Source organism: Passer montanus, unplaced genomic scaffold, assembly GCF_014805655.1.
Source record: "Passer montanus isolate IOZ18808 unplaced genomic scaffold, ASM1480565v1 scaffold69, whole genome shotgun sequence".
Taxonomy (NCBI): domain Eukaryota; kingdom Metazoa; phylum Chordata; class Aves; order Passeriformes; family Passeridae; genus Passer; species Passer montanus.
Window position 1 is genome coordinate 6,429,018 of NW_024372036.1, and position 19,066 is coordinate 6,448,083.

Consider the following 19,066-nt stretch of genomic DNA (forward strand, 5'->3'; position numbering starts at 1 on the left):
TCAGCTGCACTCCTAATGTTCCCTGGAGGTCACTTTTTAAAAAACATAATAAAATTAGCAAACTTTGATTGAAGTCTCCTGTTCTGTCTCCTTAGAACACTCCCTTTTGAGTTTTCTTGTTCTTAGTCAAATACTGTTGTGTGATGAACTGGTGTGGGGTGAGCATCATGATCATTGTACACCTTGAGTTTCAAAATTATGTTTTGGCAATTTTGTCCAAGGAATACAACTTGTCTGGAAATGAGGAAATAGATGATGATGAGGAAGAAGAAGAAATAGAAGAAATAGAAGAAGTAGAAGAAATAGAAGAAGTAGAAGAAATAGAAGGAAAAGAAGAAACAGAAGGAGATGAAACAAAAGAAGGAAGAGAGAAAAAAGAGGAAAAAGAGGAAAAAAATGACAAAGAAAAGGATCGTAAATCACCTGAGGGAGAGACAAGCAGTAGCAGTAGCACTGTGGAAACTGGAGAGGTAAAAGGCATTTACTCCTATTAAGTTTCTGGTCTCTGAAATAATTTGGTTCTGTAACTAACTTTAGTTTGATACATGTGTACCTATCCTGTAAAAGCCAAGTTGTTGTTTGGGGTGGTTTTGGTAGAGGGAGAAACACATGTATGTGTTAATAGTTAAACAACTTTTCTTTTTTAAGCAATTTTGAAAGAGGGTTGTTTTTTGTTTTTCTTTTTTTTTTTGTCTATAGACAGAGGAGACTGCTCAGAAAGAGACCATCGTTCAGCAGGGTAAGAATAAAATTACTAAGAATTGGACATTCTAAAGACACATAAAAGTTTTCTAAACAATATTATAAAAATACTGGATAACACAGTCCTTGGCAAAGGAGTTCTTGAGAGGTAATGAAATTTGAGGTGCAAACCCCATTATTAATTGTTAATGATTTGAAAGAAATAAATACTTTTCCCAGTCACATGTTGCAGGAAGTCCATGAGGACTTAGCAGGACTAAATCCTGCTAAGAGCAGTTCTGGCTGTGCAGTGCCAAAGTCGTGGTGATTTTATTGTCTCTCAGACAACTTCTTTAGGTGCCCTGTGCCTCCCTTCAATCAAGAAGCTTCTCAGAATTCTTCCCCATCTTTTTCAGCTGATATTTCCTCATTCTATTCACCAAAACGTTATTTTAGGTGAAATGTGATAATTGCTGAACACTGTTCAAGATGCTGAAGATATAAGTCTAGAAGCTCCTTGAAGTTTTGATGGCAGTTTATGAGAACTGAATATTCCTTTAGAAAAGCTGGGGAACATGAATTTGGGTGCCCTATATGTATAGGACTTCTTTTATTTTAGAAATTTGGAATAATCCAGAATGGTTCTCTTCAAAGAAAATAATAAGTGAAGTATAAAACAGACCACAGCCTTTATAATGAAGAAGTTATGCCATTTATTTTCAATATTATAATGGAAATAGCTTGTACAGAAGGGATGCTTAAATATTTTTCCATTATCCAGTGATCTGGAAGTTTTGATATTAAGTTTGAAATGTATATGATTCATATAGGGAGTATAGGAAAATTTAAACACAGGAACATCAACTGAGATGGAAAGTTTTTCCTTTCCCAGAATTGTTTCTATGGAGTAAAATTCATGCTGAACCATAACTCCTGCCCTAAAATCAGCTTTGCCAAATTAGAATATACTTGCAAATAAGTGTGCAAGACATTGTCTCCTGTCAGCAAGAGGAAACTGTGAATGTGAAGTAAAAATATTTTATATATATTGCTGTAAGTGTTCTGTTCATAAAAATTGAGCATCTGTAGAGTAATATCAGGACATTATATGCAGAGATTAAAAAATAAAAATACTCTTTTCAGGTTGGGCATCAAGTTTTACTGAATATTCTGATTGCCTTTTCAGTTTTATTTAGTGACATCTGCTTCAAAAATGATCTGAAGAGTAATTTTTTTCAGCTTTTCTGTAATATTTTTCTGATTTGCATGAATCAGAAGTTAATATAAGCATTTATATTGTTGTAGAGAAGGAAAGCACTGACAATCACACTGTGAACAATTCTTCAGAGAACACTGATGACCAAAAAACTGGAGAAACTGTGGGGAGAAAAAAGGTTTGTGGCCTGATGTTTCTTTCTAGCTTTGCCAGTGACCAAGAAGCCAGTGGGCAGTTACCAAAGCAAATACCTCAACTTCTATGATCTGCACAGATTATTAAACTGCTGAGCAACCTGTTCCGTATGTTTAAGACTTGATTTTGTTTTTTGATAAAATAACTTTAAATTCTCCAAATAACAGAAATGAGTTAAAGCCCATTATGACCTCTTCATGGATGGCATGTCCCTGAGAGAGAGATTGTTTATCACATCATGAATGGGTGAGGTGAAAACTTAGGACTTGTTTCCTATGGGACATTATCAAAAATTATTTCCCCTCCTATTTGTCTCTGAAAGCAGCAGCTGAGCTCATTGACCCTGCATCTATTTGCAACATACACTGATTTTGTCATCAGATATATCTCTCTATACAGGTGCATGAGCATGTTGAGGAGTACCTGATGCAGAATTTCTTGCAGGTTTTAGGATCCAGAGGCTCCTGCAGAGGCTGCTGAGTTTCCTGTTGACCAAAGGCCCTAAGCAGTAGTTAACTTTGACACGAGTGTGGTCTCACTGAGCACAAGCACTGTCATTTGTGGCAGTACACATGTTTATCAGGAGGCATAGTAAGCACTTTCTGTTCTGGGGCTTCATGTTTGGACCTTGCCTCAGGCTCTTATTTGAAGGAAACCCAAATAAAAGCACCACTTACAGCATTTTGTACAAACTGTACAATGTGTAAATTGACAAAATGCAATCACTTTAACTTTTCTGATTCCCATGTGCTAATTTAACACATTTTAAATATTGCCAATGTTTCTTGTTAACATTTTTTAGTGATTTTGGTTTGAAAAAAAAATTATTTTACCAAGGAGAAATCTGCCACCTCATTTAACTTGGTATACAGAAAGGGGTTTGTGTTTTTTTTTTTAATCTTGAATTTCACTTCTAACTGTTTCAGTCATATCATTTACCTGTTTTTTTCACTCCAGTTTTCCCTGTTTAAGCGAAAGCCACTGACAAGCCAGAAGAATGTATGTAGCAGAAAGGAAGACAGCTCTGAAAAGCCATTGCAGAGTGAAGAAAAGGAAAAGGAAGATTTAACTGATGAAGGCAGTAAGGATGAAAATCAAAATCATACACTGGAGAATTCCAGTGAAACTGTGACTAACCAGGACAGAAGGATGAAAGTTAATACCTGCATGTTGCTGTAACACTGTTATAATATATGGGAATGTGACAGTCTTAAAGCATACAGTGCAATTTTTACTTGAAAACAGTTATGACACAAGATGTTGATGGCTGCTTTTTTTTGATTGATTGGATTGCTGTAATTTTAAATAGGCAGATGATTTTCTTGGTATTTATTGGTAATTTTAATAGTTCAAAATTATATACTTATCAGCACCTTGCTGGAGTTCTGTGGCCTTACCTGTTTATGTTCTAAAGCAAAATATGGGAGTTTTTTATGTGAAAAGTTGAATACAGGCAGTTTTGGTTTTTGCTCAATAATTTTATTCTGTTTCAGCCTACAGAGTATCACTTTCAGCATGACACTCTTGCAAAATTATAATATCTGATATATTACTTGGTTTAACAACTTAGTTAAGAATATTTAAGGCACTCAGAAATATACATGTTTCTTTCTGTTTTGACATAGAAAAAACAGCAGTAAAACTTTCAAGTTGTACGCCATTCTGGAAGAAGTTACTTGAGTATGTGGCTAATTTCACACATGGCAGCAGTCCCAGTGGAAACAGTGTAAGGATGGAAGTATCCTGCCAAACTGGGACAGGGAGAGAGCTTTTATTTCTGAGGTGCTGAAAACCTTTGCTCCTGCTGAATTTGGCATAAACTGATGGGCCTCCCTCCTACTGAATCAGGCCCAGTGAAAACTGGACACCCTCACTCTTGTTTCCCTTGGATTCTAATCCCGTGTTCCCTGAACATCCACACCTTAACGAGTCTCCAGTGAAGCTTTTCTCACAGGAAAATAATGCGACCAGAGGTGCTGTGGCATCAGTATGACAGACTGATCATCATGGAGTAAATATTCATGTTTTTCTCAGGCAGACTGGCTTTTCTTCAGATGGACACTTCGCAGGAGGAGCCAAAAATCAGTACAAATAAAAACTGCTTAACACCACTGTAGCATTAAGAAGCAGGAATTCTTTATTCAGCCAGAAGCTCAAGGGGATATCTCCTCCAAAATATTGTGCAGGCTGAGTACAGAAAAAGCTCCTGTTTAGATACTTTATTTTACATACGTAGTCATTGATTTTCCCAGAATAAACATACACATGATAAATAATTTCCCTGAAATCATTAACAAATTTTCTCTCCTATTTACACATGTTCTTCTGTCCTAGAAGTCCCTTTGCTGGTCCCTGGTGGTCAGTGACCCCCCAGTGATCCCCAACCACACAGTGAACTGGTGAAAGGTGGCACAACTGGGCTGGTTGCTTTCCTGTTCTTCCTTCAATTTTTCTAGTTTCAGAGTTGCTTAAATTTTATATAATAGCTCAGAAGTGTCCAGAATTGATTTCATCCTAGGAGTTGGTTCATCTGCATGTCCTTATAAGTATGGCAGGTGTCCAGATTCTTTCACAGGGCTTCCTCTGTGCTACCATAATCATACTAAAAACCTGGATGCTTGGGTCATCCTTTGGCAGAATTAATTAGTATCCTTTTGTGTCTTTTATTTTTCTCTGGGCTACTCCTGGGTTCTGCAGTGAACCTTACATGAGGGTTTTTTTCTCCATTATATTTACATATTTTCTTATTTTTTCTGAATGCACATGTGGTTTCTGTTCTACTTGGATACTGTTGAGAAGAGTGAAGTGGAAAAGGAGACATAAAGTAAATGGCACCCTCATTAATTTAAATAAGCTTTAATTATTTTTTAAGGGGAAATCTGTAAGATTTACTGTAAGAACAATTTCTTTTTAAAGGTGAACTAATTTAGTGAGAAATATTACTTTAAAATGGGAATTACCCTCAAACCTAACACTACAGAAGTTTTTGTAATGGACTGTGAACTGCTGTGTGTCTGAGCAGTTTCAGGGACTGGTACATTTATCTTGTCCACACACTTTGCTCAACAAGAAGCAGGAACATATGAACCCATTCCAATGTCTTTTCTACATGTCTTCATTTTTAATAAAAAAGATTGAACAAATAAAACAATTTACATGTGCACGTGTATTAACTTATAGGGGTTTTTAACAAGTTCACAATATTTATGATAAAAATGTGAAGATTTTTTATTACTGAAAAGTTTTCATAAACAGATGAGTAGCAAAAAATTCTATAAACATTTCTAGTACATCTTTCTTTGTTTTCTTCTTACTTTTTCAAAGAGTAAATGTATCAACTTAAGTCTTTATTTCTCATTTTTATAGTCCTGCCACACAACTGAGATTGTGCTTTAGAATTGTTTGGTTTCTAAAATTTCACCACTAAACTTATCACTAGGTGGAGTTTGTGCTCTTCGAAGGTGTAACCAGCCAGCCCCTGGAGCCAGAAATTCTCCTTCTCATGGCCCCTGAAAGAAGTTAAAGATACTCATTCTGTATCAAATTTTCTGTTTCCAAATTCTCAGAAAACTTTATGTTTTCTGGCATATTGCTTTTGGCATTAAAGTACTCTGCTACCTCAGTGTATTTATATAGTGCATTTTGAAAGTTTTTAACTGTGTAAAAATATAAAGATTAAAAATTACAATTACTCATTTATTTCTAAGTATACATAGATGGACAGTGGTCAAGTTTCTAATAAATAAATGTAAGTCTTGATATGCATGTTTAATTTAAATTGAAGTGGTATTAGTGCACCTTGCATACATAGATATATACATGTATGTGCACTGAAACATATATGTGTATATTTATAGACAAATATATACTGACATATGTGTGCATGTGTGTGTGTGTGCGCTAAAATGTGTGCTTGAGCTCCTGAAATTTCCATTTAATCCATGTATTTACATATGTAAGTTTACTGATTTCCAGAAGCACAGGATTCATTTATGCAGCTGCTGTTCCTATGCATGTTTGTGGTGACTAAAATTAAAAAAGGAGAGAATGTGAAAGAAAGCTTATTCAGACACTATTTTATATGCCCAAAGTTAATAATAATAATCATAATTTTGTGCAACTTTTTCCTTTTTCTTCCAAGTATTACTTGTACAATATGCAAAATACATCCGGTCTTTGTCCCTGAGGAATATTTTATGTCATGCTGTTGACATTAGGGTAGTTGAAGTAAACTGAATTCATATCATGATGGTAAACTACTGTAAGTCCTGATAATCAAGAATACAGAAGCTAATCTTTTATGACTATTGAGAGACTATGGGCTCACTTAAAACACTGGTGTATTCAAACTACTTTAGCCCTTTGAAATATAAATATAAATATAAATACCAATACAAATATAACTATAAATATAACTATAAAAATATAAATATAAATATAAATATAAATATAAATATAAATATAAATATAAATATAAATATAAATATAAATATAAATATTCTATCTCTAAATTCCCTCACAGTGCTTTTAGGAGCTATATTTGTACTACTCACTACTTAGGGGAGTTTACAAGATTTGCACACTCTGTTATGTCTAAATTCCTTTAAGGACCTAAATAGTGTTTTGATTAAATGTAATGAAACCACCATCAGTGGTGAGAATTGGAAATTGGAGGTATTAATGCTTTGGTAGTAAGTCTGCTTTGCTCAGTGTCTCATAGTGAGCAGCTCTAAAGTTCACACCTATCTGCTTTTCAAGACTCTTCTAGAATTACATTTTACTCATGCTATGTAATTACCACTTTCTTTTTCAGGACCAGATTGTAATGATTCAGCAAAAGCCTTGCAAAATCTGAATCTGGCTAAACTGTAGTTTTTGATTTGTACACAAAAAAGTCTTTTATTTTCCAGACCATTCTCATTTAATGTCAAAACAGTTTAGACACAGCTGTTTCAAATCACACACATCAAAAACTGAAGAGATATTAAGTCAGAATTTTAAGGGATGTTAACAGCATCAAGAAAATAAAAAATACAGAGATTTCGTTCTTCAGGACATCTAGTAAACATGAGACCATGTATCTGCTGATTTACCACATGCTGATGCATCAGTCAGTGTCTAATTGGGAATGCAATATTATCTTCCCCCAAAAATTTTCGGTTTTGCTGGCTGCCTCAGACACACCAATCCTGCCAGATGAAAAAGGCAACTGGTGTTCTTCAAGACTTGCTACATGTGCTCTCCATGTCTGTGCTTTCTGTGTGCCTGACCCAGACCTTCATATTGAAATTTTCCGTAGCACGGGTTTTGGCAGTGGAGAAATTGAGGGAAAGTTACTCTTGCCATCTCCTTTGTGCCATTTTTAGGAGGCCACTTTTAATTGGGAAGAACCAAAGAGATTCCTTCAGATTGCTGGTGTAGGGAGCCGGAAAGTGCTCAGGGATGGGACACACAGGCAGAGACTGCTGCCCAGAAGAACATTTCAGTTCCCTAAAATATGCTATTTTTACAATCAGGGCAGTGTCTTGTTTTATATTTTTGACAAGGAGTGTGCCATTGAGGTTTATGTGTGACGTAGGAAAAAAAGTTATTAGGATACAACTGAAGAAACTGTGTGATCATCATCTCTGTTATTTAACTCCCAGAACAAGAATTTCCATTGGTGTACATCTTCCTGGCATTTGTAGCCAATGCTGTCCTCTCCTAGGCTGGCCTCTTGTTTTTCTTTCCTGTCTGTCATTTCAGGAAAAGCCGCTTTCTATTAACAAATATTAATATGTCACTTAAAATGCAGAGTGAGCCAAGTGCCTTTGACAGGCATGCCCATGGGCAGGGGAGATGCCTTTTGAAAACTGCAACTGAGTGAAGAGCCAACTCTGCATGAAGGGATGATCTTGGGCTAGCAGTGGTGTTTCTTGGCTAGCACTGGGGTTTCATGGGCTAGCACTGGGGTTCCACTCATGAGCTGACAGCAGCAGCACAGTGTGTGAGGAACTTTGTCAATCATTCCTCAGAGAGCACTCTACGTGACACTCACCAACTTGCCTCTTTCTGCCCATGTCTTCCTCTGAATATTTTTGCCCTTTTTCCTCTTCATGCCTTCACCACACCAGCACCTATGGAAGGTCTGTTCTTCCTCCCTGCCACCTCCACAGATCAACCCCAATCTTTGCTTCCATTTCAGATTCTCCCAGATTCTGTCAGAGTCTCTGTATCATTATCACCACTAGTAATGAAAGGATGGGACGATTTTCAGGCTAAGAATGATTTATTGCTCAGATAAACATCGGTCTCAGAGGCCGTGAGATTTTAAAGGAGCAAGTATGCGGCCATAGCTCAAGAGTAGTCACAAGTTCTTTGTTACAAGACAAAATATAACTTTCTAATCCAATGGACAGTCTCTACAAGGTTTATTTTGCTTTTATAACCTATCACCTTTACTCCTGCTGCACTGTGGATATTTTTACCCATTAAGTTATTATCACACATATACACATATGCTTCTATTTCAAATTTTAAATTCTTAACTTATTTTATACAGTCACATTACTACAGTATAGACCCTTCACCATCTTAGCCAATACAGTTTCTTACTTACTTAAGGTATATTCTGGCTTACAACTATATAAACATAAATTTAACATTTTTCTATTTAATGTCTGTGTATTGCATGTTTACATCAATCCAAGCTTCTTGTAAGGCTGCAGATCAAACTCTTCAGTGTCTGTGGAAGTTTCTGTTTTTCTGATTCCCACATTTCTGAAATGTCCCAACACTGGAGTGTCCCAACACCCCACAGAATGGCTCTGAGTGGGATCCCAAAGGGATGAGTGTCTGAGCACAGCCCATGAGCAACAGGCTGACATCCAGAGGGAAAAATCTGGCCACAGGAGCTGGCAGTGACCAGCAGCTGGAAGGAGGGTCTAGTAACAACAAATGTTAAGTTACAAATGAGTATTTTTAAGTGTCACTGCCACTAAACATGATGACAAAGTAATAATAAGCTTCAAGGATTCTAGGAATTGTACAGAAGACATACATTATTATGACTATTAGATTGTTAAACATTATTAAATTTTATTTTAATTAATTTCTTCTCTCCATCAAAAGTTGTATTTTTATTATCACTGTAACTGCAGTTGTTACAGCTATTCTGGCACAGAGTAATAAATTTATACTTCTGAACTGCTATTAAAAAAAGCAGAAAAGAAAAAATTTGTCTTTATATTAACTCTTTGTCGTAACAAGAATATTTAAGTCTCCAAGAGCACTTAGCTTTGCTTTGAGATTTATTTTTCTATTCAACCAAGACCTTTTCACACATTTTAGTCCTCTAGAGTTGCTTGATTTCAGTCTTGAAATTTTTCTTTCACCTCTGAACAGTCAAAACCTGAATTTTCCACAAAAAGCAGACTGGGTAATTCATGTGTAATGGCAGGAGTGCCAGGAACTCCAACTAACCACAAGCTTAAATGTTTGGAATTTTTTAAAATAAAAATTAAAAGTTGAACTGGGAGAAAAAAATGGATTGTGCCTTCAAATTCAATTTATGTGACTTTTTTAAATTCACTCCAAATTCCAAAGCTTCCTCCTATTAAAAGAAAACTACAAAAATCTAATTTGTTATTAGGAATTCAACTTTTTTTTTCAAGTTGCCTTGAATTTGCCTTTCAATCCCCAGTCTTTTGGGTGATTTCACACTGCTCTCATTCTATCATACATGGAGAATGAATGTGTAAACTGCACAGAGAAACTCCAGAGCAAACTGGGATCAGGATGAATGCACACCTTGCCACTGGTGTTTTCCCAAGGCTCATTTCAAACAGGCCATGAAGGATGCATTCCCACTGCTACTTATGCTCACACTTGTGTCTAAATTTGAGCTGTAAGCTGCAGAACTGTGTTAGCTCTTAAATCTCTTGCCGTTCTCAGGGCAGTTAGGACCCTCCAGGAGCTGGATGTCAGAGGAAAAGCAGCCCCACAGGCAGGTCCACTCACTGTGCCCGCTGCAAGAGCCCTGTTCAGTGGACAGGCAAGACAAAGAAAAAATTCTGCAAACACCAGTGGTCATGTTGTTTGAGCAGATGGAATTGCACATGCACAATCAGCCGCAACAGGAAAGCAGTTTGAGGTCCCACTGATTCCAGGGAATCAAAGAAGATTCTTGCCTGCACTAATTCAGACACCACAGCTGCAGTCACTGATGGCACCTACTACTGAGACCTTCGTCTCTACCTTAGGAGACAACCCAACCAGGAGGTTGGGTTCACCACAATCACCACATTTCTGCATCACTGATTCCAGGGAATCAAAGAAGATTCTTGCCTGCACTAATTCAGACACCACAGCTGCAGTCACTGATGGCACCTACTACTGAGACCTTCGTCTCTACCTTAGGAGACAACCCAACCAGGAGGGTTTGTCACCACAATCACCACATTTCTGCACCCTGAAAAGACTCAAAAAGGCTGCCCAGGAGAGAGGCTGTGACCTCTGGGCAGGGTGGTGTTGGGACAGCTGATGGAGGAGCTGCAGCTGCATCCACACTTCTGCTGGCAGTGGCTTCTTGTACAATGCTCTCATACCAGTGCAGACCTTCTGCTCACAGAAACACCTAAATGAAGGCCAGTGTTTTGGAAATGGGCAGCTACAAGGACAATACACAAAGGGAAAGTAAGATACACCTGACCCATTAAGATCTGCTTCAGGTACATTTATTATTCCATTATATCAGAACGCTGAACTCTTATCAAAGCCTTGCAGCACAGATAAACTGATTAAAGCATTCTTTTTCCTGATGTTCTTTCTTAAACAGAGTAATGTTAGCATTTTAATCTCTTCACATGTGGAAATCTAAGAATTCCTTAGGCTGTGAAATTGCAGTTGTTCTGATGAAACTGCCGTTGGTTTTGTTACCATCTTTCTTTTTCATTTTTTGGCAAACAAGTTCAAAACAGATTATTTAGCCCAAGCACACTCAGACTCCACCTGTACTGGGCAGAGGAACTTGAACAGTTTGTGCTGAGGCCCCAGTGCCCACCCTACCCCACCAGGTATTTTACCCCAGAGGAGCTCTAGCTTGGCCCTGGGGATGCAGGAGGTACACTCACTCCTGTGCCCACCTCAGTCAGACAGAAAATTAGGGAATCCAAGTGGGGAGGTATCCAGAGGCACTCCTGATCCAAAGGAAAAGTCAGATGAAAAGAAAATGCTTTGGAGAAAGCTGCCAAACACAGCACCCATACAGATTTTTATTTTAATTACCAGCAAGGTAACATTTTTCTTAGGACACTTTGGTATAGCCAGCCTCAGAGTGTGGAAAAACTGTCACCTTCTTCTGTTTCCAGACTAACCTTTCCCCTTGAGATGGCTCTCCTTCCTCTGCAATTCTGTGTACCTTATTTTAAAGAAGTATTCCTTTCCTGACTAGATGGTATTTCACTACTTGTCCAGGAAACAGCACAACATGTAGGAGGGACCCTCGGAACTCCCTAGGTTCACTCTCCTAAACCACCCCAGCACACAAACTCTGGCTGATGCTACTTTCCCACACTTTTGTGGGTTTTCCCCACACCTTTTCCAGTTTAGATTGCACATTAAATGCTCATGGTAGGAAGTGCAAAAAGAAAGAAACCCCAAATCTGCTGTAGTCAATCTGCAGGATTGACAGATGTCAAATCACAAGTGTTGGAACATATGATGCTCTGCCTCAAGCCTCCACCTCCGTGGGCTTGGAGCATCTGGGGAATTTGCTTTCATGTGAAAGGCAGTAAGAAAAGCCTCCAGTCTTTGTGGTTATGGAACAAAGCCTGAAAATGTAACTCCGCAACACCCTGGCAGCTCAAAAACTTAACGAGAAATGTGATGACTCCAAACTTTCTTTCCTTACTCTCATGACTTAGGGATTTATTTTTTTTAACTTTTAAAGCTGGCCATCTGCAAACTGCTGAGCAACCAGAGCAGTTCACCTTGAGAAATGCAGTCTGTTTCCTCGCATTGCTGCCTGCAAAACACCAGGCCTGCGTGGGCAGAGCACTGCCGGGATGGGATGGGATGGGATGGGATGGGATGGGATGGGATGGGATGGGATGGGATGGGATGGGATGGGATGGGAGCCAGCAGCATGACACCTGCCCAGAGAGGTCCTACCATGCCAGAAAAGTTACCGGAGGGCTCATCATCCCCATCCTGCCCTTGCTCACTGGGAGCCTCCCTGCCTCGCTCCCTGCCTTGGAGGGACAGATGGCAGGACACCGGTGGCAGACACACTGTCCCGGCCGGCTCGGTGCCCCGGCTGAGCTCGGGGCTCGTGGCACCGAGCTGGGACCCCACTCCTGGGCTGCCTCAAGAGCAGCGTGGGCAGCGGGGAGGGGAAGGGACTGTGCCCCTGTGCTCTGCTCAGAGCCCACCCTGGACAGGGCACCCAGCTCGGCACAGGCCGTGAACCTGCTGGAGTGAGCCCAGAGGAGGCGGTGGGGCTGGCACGAGGTGATCTTCACGGTCCCTTCCAACACAAACCATTCCGATCCTACGATTCTGTGACCCCTCTGCGGGCCAGGCACCACCGGGCGAGTCCCGGGGCACGCCGGAGGGCAGCGGGCAGCAGCAGCCCCTCAGTGGGACAACACACGGCACAGGCGACACCGGAGCCCCGGCGGATCCCAAACCTTCCCGGGAGGCGAGGCGGGGCCGGGCAGCGGGAGGAGGAGACTCCGGCGGCGCCCGGGAGCCGCTCGGAGAATGTCCCCGTCCCATTCCCCCTCCTCCTCCTCCTCCTTCTCCTTCTCCTGCTGCAGCCCCGGGCCGGGCAGAGGCGCCGTGAGGAGCATGGGGAGCTGCTGGCTGCGCCTGGCCGCGCTGCTCGCCCTGGGCGCCCGGGCCAGCCTGGAGTACGAGGGTGAGGAAGGGGAGGAAGGGGCGGCGGGGCCGGGGCAGAGCCGGGCCGGGAGCGGGGCCGGGCCGGACCGGGGGCGGCGGGAGCGCCGCGGTGTCCGCGGCAGCCTGAGGGGCCGGGGCCCGTCCTGCTCGCTCGCTCCCCGCCCGCAGCGCTTTGTGTCTCGCTCTGTGTCCGGTGCAGTCCCCTCTGCGCGGATGGAGCCGCATCCTGGCTGTGGAGCGGGCTGTTCCTGCAGTGGGTGCAGTAAAGCTTCCAGCCGTGCCGGGTTTGGGCACCGCCGGGTGCGGGGCGGTGGCAGCCCCGGCGCGTTGTCACCCCGGGTGTCACATCTCCCTGCCGCCACCTTGGCACCCGGAGCGAGGAGGTGACACCCGCTCAAAGCTGCTGAACAAGAGAGGCTCTGTGTTGTCCCCAAGTGTAAAGTGTAAGTCCGATGGGCCAGCCCTGCCTCCTGGACCGTGGCACTTCGGCGCCTTTCAGCAGTTTTTGGTGCCCGGGTGAGGCTGCATGCAGCAAGGTAATCTCAGTTTTTAGTGTGAAAAATGAATGGGTCTGCCTGGTTTCTTAGGCACCTAGTAAATAATAAAATGCATGCTGATGCTATTTCACTTCTAATTGTCTTTCCTGTAGCAAATTCTGAAATGAGCTCAAATTTAGGTTCCATTTCCATGCAAAAGGAAAGGGGTATGTGGTTTCTACCTGTTCTAAAGCAGCTGTGTCTTGTCTGGTTAAACAATTCTGATTTGGCAGGCATGGCAAGCAAAGCCAGTGTAAACTGGCATGCCCTGGTTGTGGTTTAACAGGCGTAGTCTCTGAGAATTTGTGGTCAGAACAGAGCCTTCTACATAAGCGGGTATGGTTTCAGACTGAAGTGTGTTACTGGGTTGAAAGGGAAGGGCAGCAGTGAACAGGTGAGAAAGGTGTCTAATACAACTCGCAGCTGCATGTTGGTGATACCCATTTTTTGTTTCCTGGAGCTATCCCTACCTAATACGTAGTTCTGTCCATGGAGGGGTGTAAAGTGGCATAGTGCTAGTATTTGTGTGTTGAGGTTTAGCTTTCCTTATTTTTGTTGGCAGGTTACAAGTGGCTTATTTCCAAGATGAAAGATGTTGGAACACACGTTTATGCTCTTTCTTTACCAAACACTAAGGTATTGGACACATCAGTTGCTAAATCAACAAAGACCACAGAAGTTCCTGTCCTGGCATTTCTCTGAGGATTATTGTGCTGCCAAATACTCTTTATTTTCTTAGGAAGATGAGTGAATGCTTCAGTTTGCGGTTCATGTGAATGTTAGTCTTCAAGTAGTTTACAGAGGTTGCTAATATCCTATCCTCTGTTTTCCTAAAAGGCCAAATGTAACCTCTCTAATCTCAAAAGTCGTAAGTTTTGCATGTAATCTTCACGTTGGCTGCACAAAAGCCTGCTTGTTTCGTCTTTCACTCATTTGAAAGTCCAATTTCCTCCTTATGCTTAGTGTCAAAGGCTCCAAAGAGCTTAAATCATCAGCAGCTGTAATTGTAAACCCTAATATTAATTTAATGTTTCATGTTACTTTTCTTCTGTTTATTTTTAGTAGAGAAATGTGGTATTCTTTCAGATATTTATTCCCAGTATGAAATCTAGTGAAACTGTTAATAGGTTTTTCTCTAATGGTCCTGTGTTGGTATATAACCATGCACATTAGGTACAGAATGCCAAAACTAAAATGGACTTAAAAAAAATAAATCTCTACAGCACGTGTGTGTGGGGCCCTCTTGATTACATAGGCACAAGCTTATTGAATCCTTACCAAGATGTTGACACTTTGTAGACAAAGCCAAGCAGTCTGTTTTGGATTCATGCAAAATGCTTGTAATTAAATAGTAGATTGTTCTTTAAATATCAGAAATAGTCTAATCAGCTCTTGAACTCATAATTTGGTAACACTGAAGTGTCTGGTGTAGGACATTTGTGTTCCACAATTCCAAAGACTATGTTAAACACCACACTAAATAGGCATAATTTTCATGCCCTAAGAATTCTGCTATCAATTTTTTGATGGCAGGCAAATAGAAATCAAGCTGGTATTCCAACTGGAAAATTGTAATTGAACTAATTATTTACTTGGCATAAAAAAGAAAATGGAAAAATATCCAAATAATAAAAATTCTTAAAATACTTAAAAGCATTTGAAGCAACAGCTATTTTAACTGTAACTGTATTTTCAAGTTTTGAAAAGATGCTGTGGATTCTCATGTTGGTACATTCAAAGCTAATAAGGCACTGACAAAATCTCAGAGAAAAGTCTGTTTTCTCTTCAAGAACAGTTTAGAGATTCATCTTTTGGAAGTTAAAACAAGCATAAAACCTTTTCCCTAAGGGCTGAAGAGAGAAATGTACCCTTGGAGCTCTTCAGTGACTTTCTGTGGTGTTGAGGAGGGTACAGCTGTCCATATGTACATATATATGGGATCACTTGTTCAGTATTTGGGGAATGTGAAGGTGAAATCAAGTGGCACTGTGTGATGTAAGGCTGTGGTCTTACACTTTTGGTAGATGAAAAGCTTATCTATGACAGAATGAATGGGAACTGTGCATTGGAACAGGGTACTGCTCTGAAGGGGCCATGAACCTTGAGGGAGATGTCACTAAAATCACTTGAAGACCATGTAATGTTATGGAACTATTTTCAAAAGCTGTATGAGATTTAATTTAAAAAACCCCAGTATATACATAAGCACTGTATGCTTATAACCTATGTATATTCTGGATTAAAGTTGAGTAGATGGAAGTCAGGTTGTGGAAATAGTGGTTCTCAAAGCTGTGTGCTGGATGAAGGGGTGCATCTGTGAGTGAGACTTCTGATTGTCTCAGTCCTTCAGAGAAAGGCAGTTCTTGCCCAATAGTGTTTATACTATGAAGAGACAAAGGATAGGAGAAAAAACTGAAGGGAGAAGGTATTTAAGATTGCTTAAAGTCAGATGGGAGGCTTAAAAAAAATCTGGCATCACAATGATTTGGTTCCTACTCATAGCTGCTCTCCATCAGACCAAGCTGCAGACTGGTCCAGAAGCAATCTCCAGGGCCCTGAGCAGCTGGTGCTCTGCAGTGCCAAGGGTGGGGTCTGTTGTGTCAGCTGAGAGTTCTTTTGTTGTGTTTTTCTTTCAAACACAGTTTGCTGGCTGCCTTGCCAATTCTGGGTGACAATTTGTACGTACAGGATCCATGTGTGGAACCACGGGCGCCGCTCGTGACTGTGGTGGGCACAGATCTGGGTGTGTTGTGTGCTGGTGAAAAACAGCACAAAACCCAGTGTGGGAATGATTACCCTAAGGAAAGGTGTCCTGGTCCACAGCAGGGGGCTTGATCAGCTTTAAGATCCTTTCCAATCCAAGCCATTCTATGACTCTTTGATGTTCTTAATACAAGCAGGTATTCTAAGGCATGGCTTCATCCACAGTTGTGCTTTGAATGGGCTGGCTCTGTCTGAACAAGCTCCAGTTACCTGGATAGCTGCATATGAATAAGACTTCCAGCAGCATTCTCAGGTGACCTCAGGCATAACAGATATGTGATATTAATATCAGTCAATAATGTTAACTCATCTCCTGACGCTGCTTTCATATATTCCTGTGTGAAGTGGAGCGTTTTCATGAGCTGTAGTAATTCCCTGCTGAAAACTCCTTGCAGTTTAATAAGCATTACCAAATCAGTACATTTCTTCCTGAGTGGTCCTTAAATAATCAGGTCACTGCCTCCTCTCTGCTCAGCCTGCTCACTCTTCAGCAGCACCTGGGGGCTTCAGTGCAACTGAAATCTCCAGGGTGAGATCACATAAAGAGAGGAGGAAATTAAGGATATTTGAAGACTTGTTGAACTGTCCTTTCTCTCACAGTGAAATACACCTTGCCAGAAAGCACAGACAAATTAACTGCATTTAATGTCTTGGGTAGCCAGGTTTGGGCAAGCATTGGAGGTGGTACAGGAGGTGCCATGGAACCATCAATGACAGCCTGCAAGCTGCTGTACACCTTATCTTCTTGGTCCACTTCAGCAGTAGGTGCTTGCATGACAAGGGCTTGCCAAACATCTACAGTGTTGAAAACAGAGTATAAAAGTATAAAAGCTTGCACTTGAGATAGCCATCAGTATTTGTGAGGTTCTTTCTGGGAAAAGTATGAATGTGCTTATAATTTGGTTTATCAAAAACATTGATTCTGAAAGTAATTTGGAAATGTTGATTTGTGTTTTACTTTTGTCTCCTTGTCTGGCCATTGAAATGAGTAATTAGAGATGAACATCACTGGATTAGGGGATTCTCTCACTCTAGAGCTATGAATGGAATGGGTAATGATGGTCAAGTTTGTGGCGGCACAGGGAGCTAGATTTGGCAAGTTCTTCTGTTGGCATTCAACCAGTTGAATAAGCCACTGGTTTAAAAAGTCACACTTCAGACACATTTTACATATAGCTTTAGGCAAGCTGCTTAGACTCACTTAGCAGAGTTTGGAGGTGGGCACGGGCTTCATCCCACACTGAGCTGTTTCAATGTTTGTTGCTAAACAGGAGTATCTTTGCTAGGAGAGACTGCTCCCAAGGCACGGACCCACAGTTCAGCATTGTGATTGTTTGGAGTGCAAAGCAATGAAGAGGCAACAAAGACCCATCCCTCCCTCCCTCCCTGCACCCCCATCACAATACTAATTTTTTGTCCAAAAAGTGTATCAGTAATCTAATACTTCATGAAATTCTAATATGTAGTGCATTGTAATACAGACTCTAATTTAATATTGTCAATCTTTCCTGGTAGTTATGTGAAACTTTTGAAACTATGTTTTTTTTTCCCTGACTGGGGTGACAAGTTACATGTTCCTCTAAATACTTGGCTATTTTTTCAGCTTCCAAAATGGCTGTGTTTTAGTCGTTCTGAGTTTTTTTCTTTGAATTTGCTGTTTCAAGTTATGTGAAAAACCACAATGTGTTTGTATCACCCATTTCACAAGGCATTCACTTAATTTGTTTTAATGCAGTAAATTAACATCTCAGCATACAGGACATGGCTGGCATTACTCTGCCACTGTTTCTAACTATTGATTGTATCTAAAGGGAACTGTTCAGTTTGTTCAAACTGAAAATTTGTGCTGCAGTACCTTGAAAATGGCTCCAAATTGTGGGGTTTAAATTTAACTATTTTGATCTTTCCCGTAACTTGAAATAGCCACTTAAGCTCTCTGCCTGAGTTTGAAACCACTTTGTCTCTTTGACTTGTCATTTGGCACATCTTCACAGGAAGAGAGAAAGGATTTTTGTATTTCTTGAGAGATCCAAGGAAAAAATTAGTTTTCACCAAGTTAATACATATTGCAAGCACAACTTTACCAATGTTTTCCATTGATATGCCTCAACAATCTTGACAAGATTTTGTTGTGCTTGAGGAAATAAATGGTATCTTTGGCATGTACATAACACAGAAATATGGAAGGAGTAGTTACAGAGAGTAAAGCTCTGTCAAATGCAGTATCAGGATGATAAGAAATCCTTCCCCAATCCACCATTGCCTCTAAATGGTGTTTCTTGGCAGCTGCAGGAATTTTTCCTGAGAGAAATATCTAAAATTCCACTTCTTCATTTCTCTGAAGATGAGGAATAATGCATATGGATTGGGAGCATGTTAAGAGCCTGCTAGTTGCTTGCAAAATTGAGTCTGTCCAAATACCCCAGTGCTGGACTACTGTTAAACTGATTTTTTTTCTGCTGAAAGGCTTATTTAGAGAAAAAGTGTTGCTGGTGAGTTTTGGTTTGTTTCCTAAACACAAGTTACTGGACTGGCTGGCTGGCCCTTATCATCAGCCTTCTTGATTTTATTTTTAGAGCTGTTTCTGTGCTTTTTCTCTAGTACTTAGCAGATGCTACCTTGAAAAAGCAGCTACTTTGCCTTCCTTCACCCTGTCGTTCTTCTCAGCAGTATCTCTTAATTTGATTGCTTTTGGGAGCTGTGCATTCCCTCCAGGAAACACTGGGCAGCTCTGGCCTGTTGCTGGTCCTGGTGGACTCTGTGTTCTCCCCGTGGCTGTCCTGGGCCTCCTCCTCCC

The 19,066-nt window shown here is 40.7% G+C and overlaps 2 protein-coding genes across 3 annotated transcripts in view; both read left to right on the forward strand.

Annotated features, from left to right (window-relative positions):
* Positions 1–5,860, forward strand: LOC120511825 (X-linked retinitis pigmentosa GTPase regulator-interacting protein 1-like). The gene is made up of 4 exons (XM_039729388.1): positions 1–470; positions 700–739; positions 1,987–2,075; positions 3,050–5,860. Exons 1-4 carry the CDS (start codon positions 144–146, stop codon positions 3,269–3,271), a joined length of 678 nt encoding a protein of 225 aa, XP_039585322.1. The 5' UTR covers positions 1–143; the 3' UTR covers positions 3,272–5,860.
* A 6,837-nt stretch (positions 5,861–12,697) lies between these two features.
* The window catches only part of SRPX (sushi repeat containing protein X-linked), a 39,570-nt gene continuing 33,201 nt past the window's right edge, over positions 12,698–19,066 (forward strand). For both annotated transcript variants that reach the window (XM_039729408.1, XM_039729409.1), the window contains exon 1: positions 12,698–12,989. In XM_039729408.1, coding sequence (XP_039585342.1) covers positions 12,833–12,989 — 157 coding nt within the window. In that variant the 5' untranslated portion in view covers positions 12,698–12,832. The remainder of the gene's footprint in view (positions 12,990–19,066) is intronic.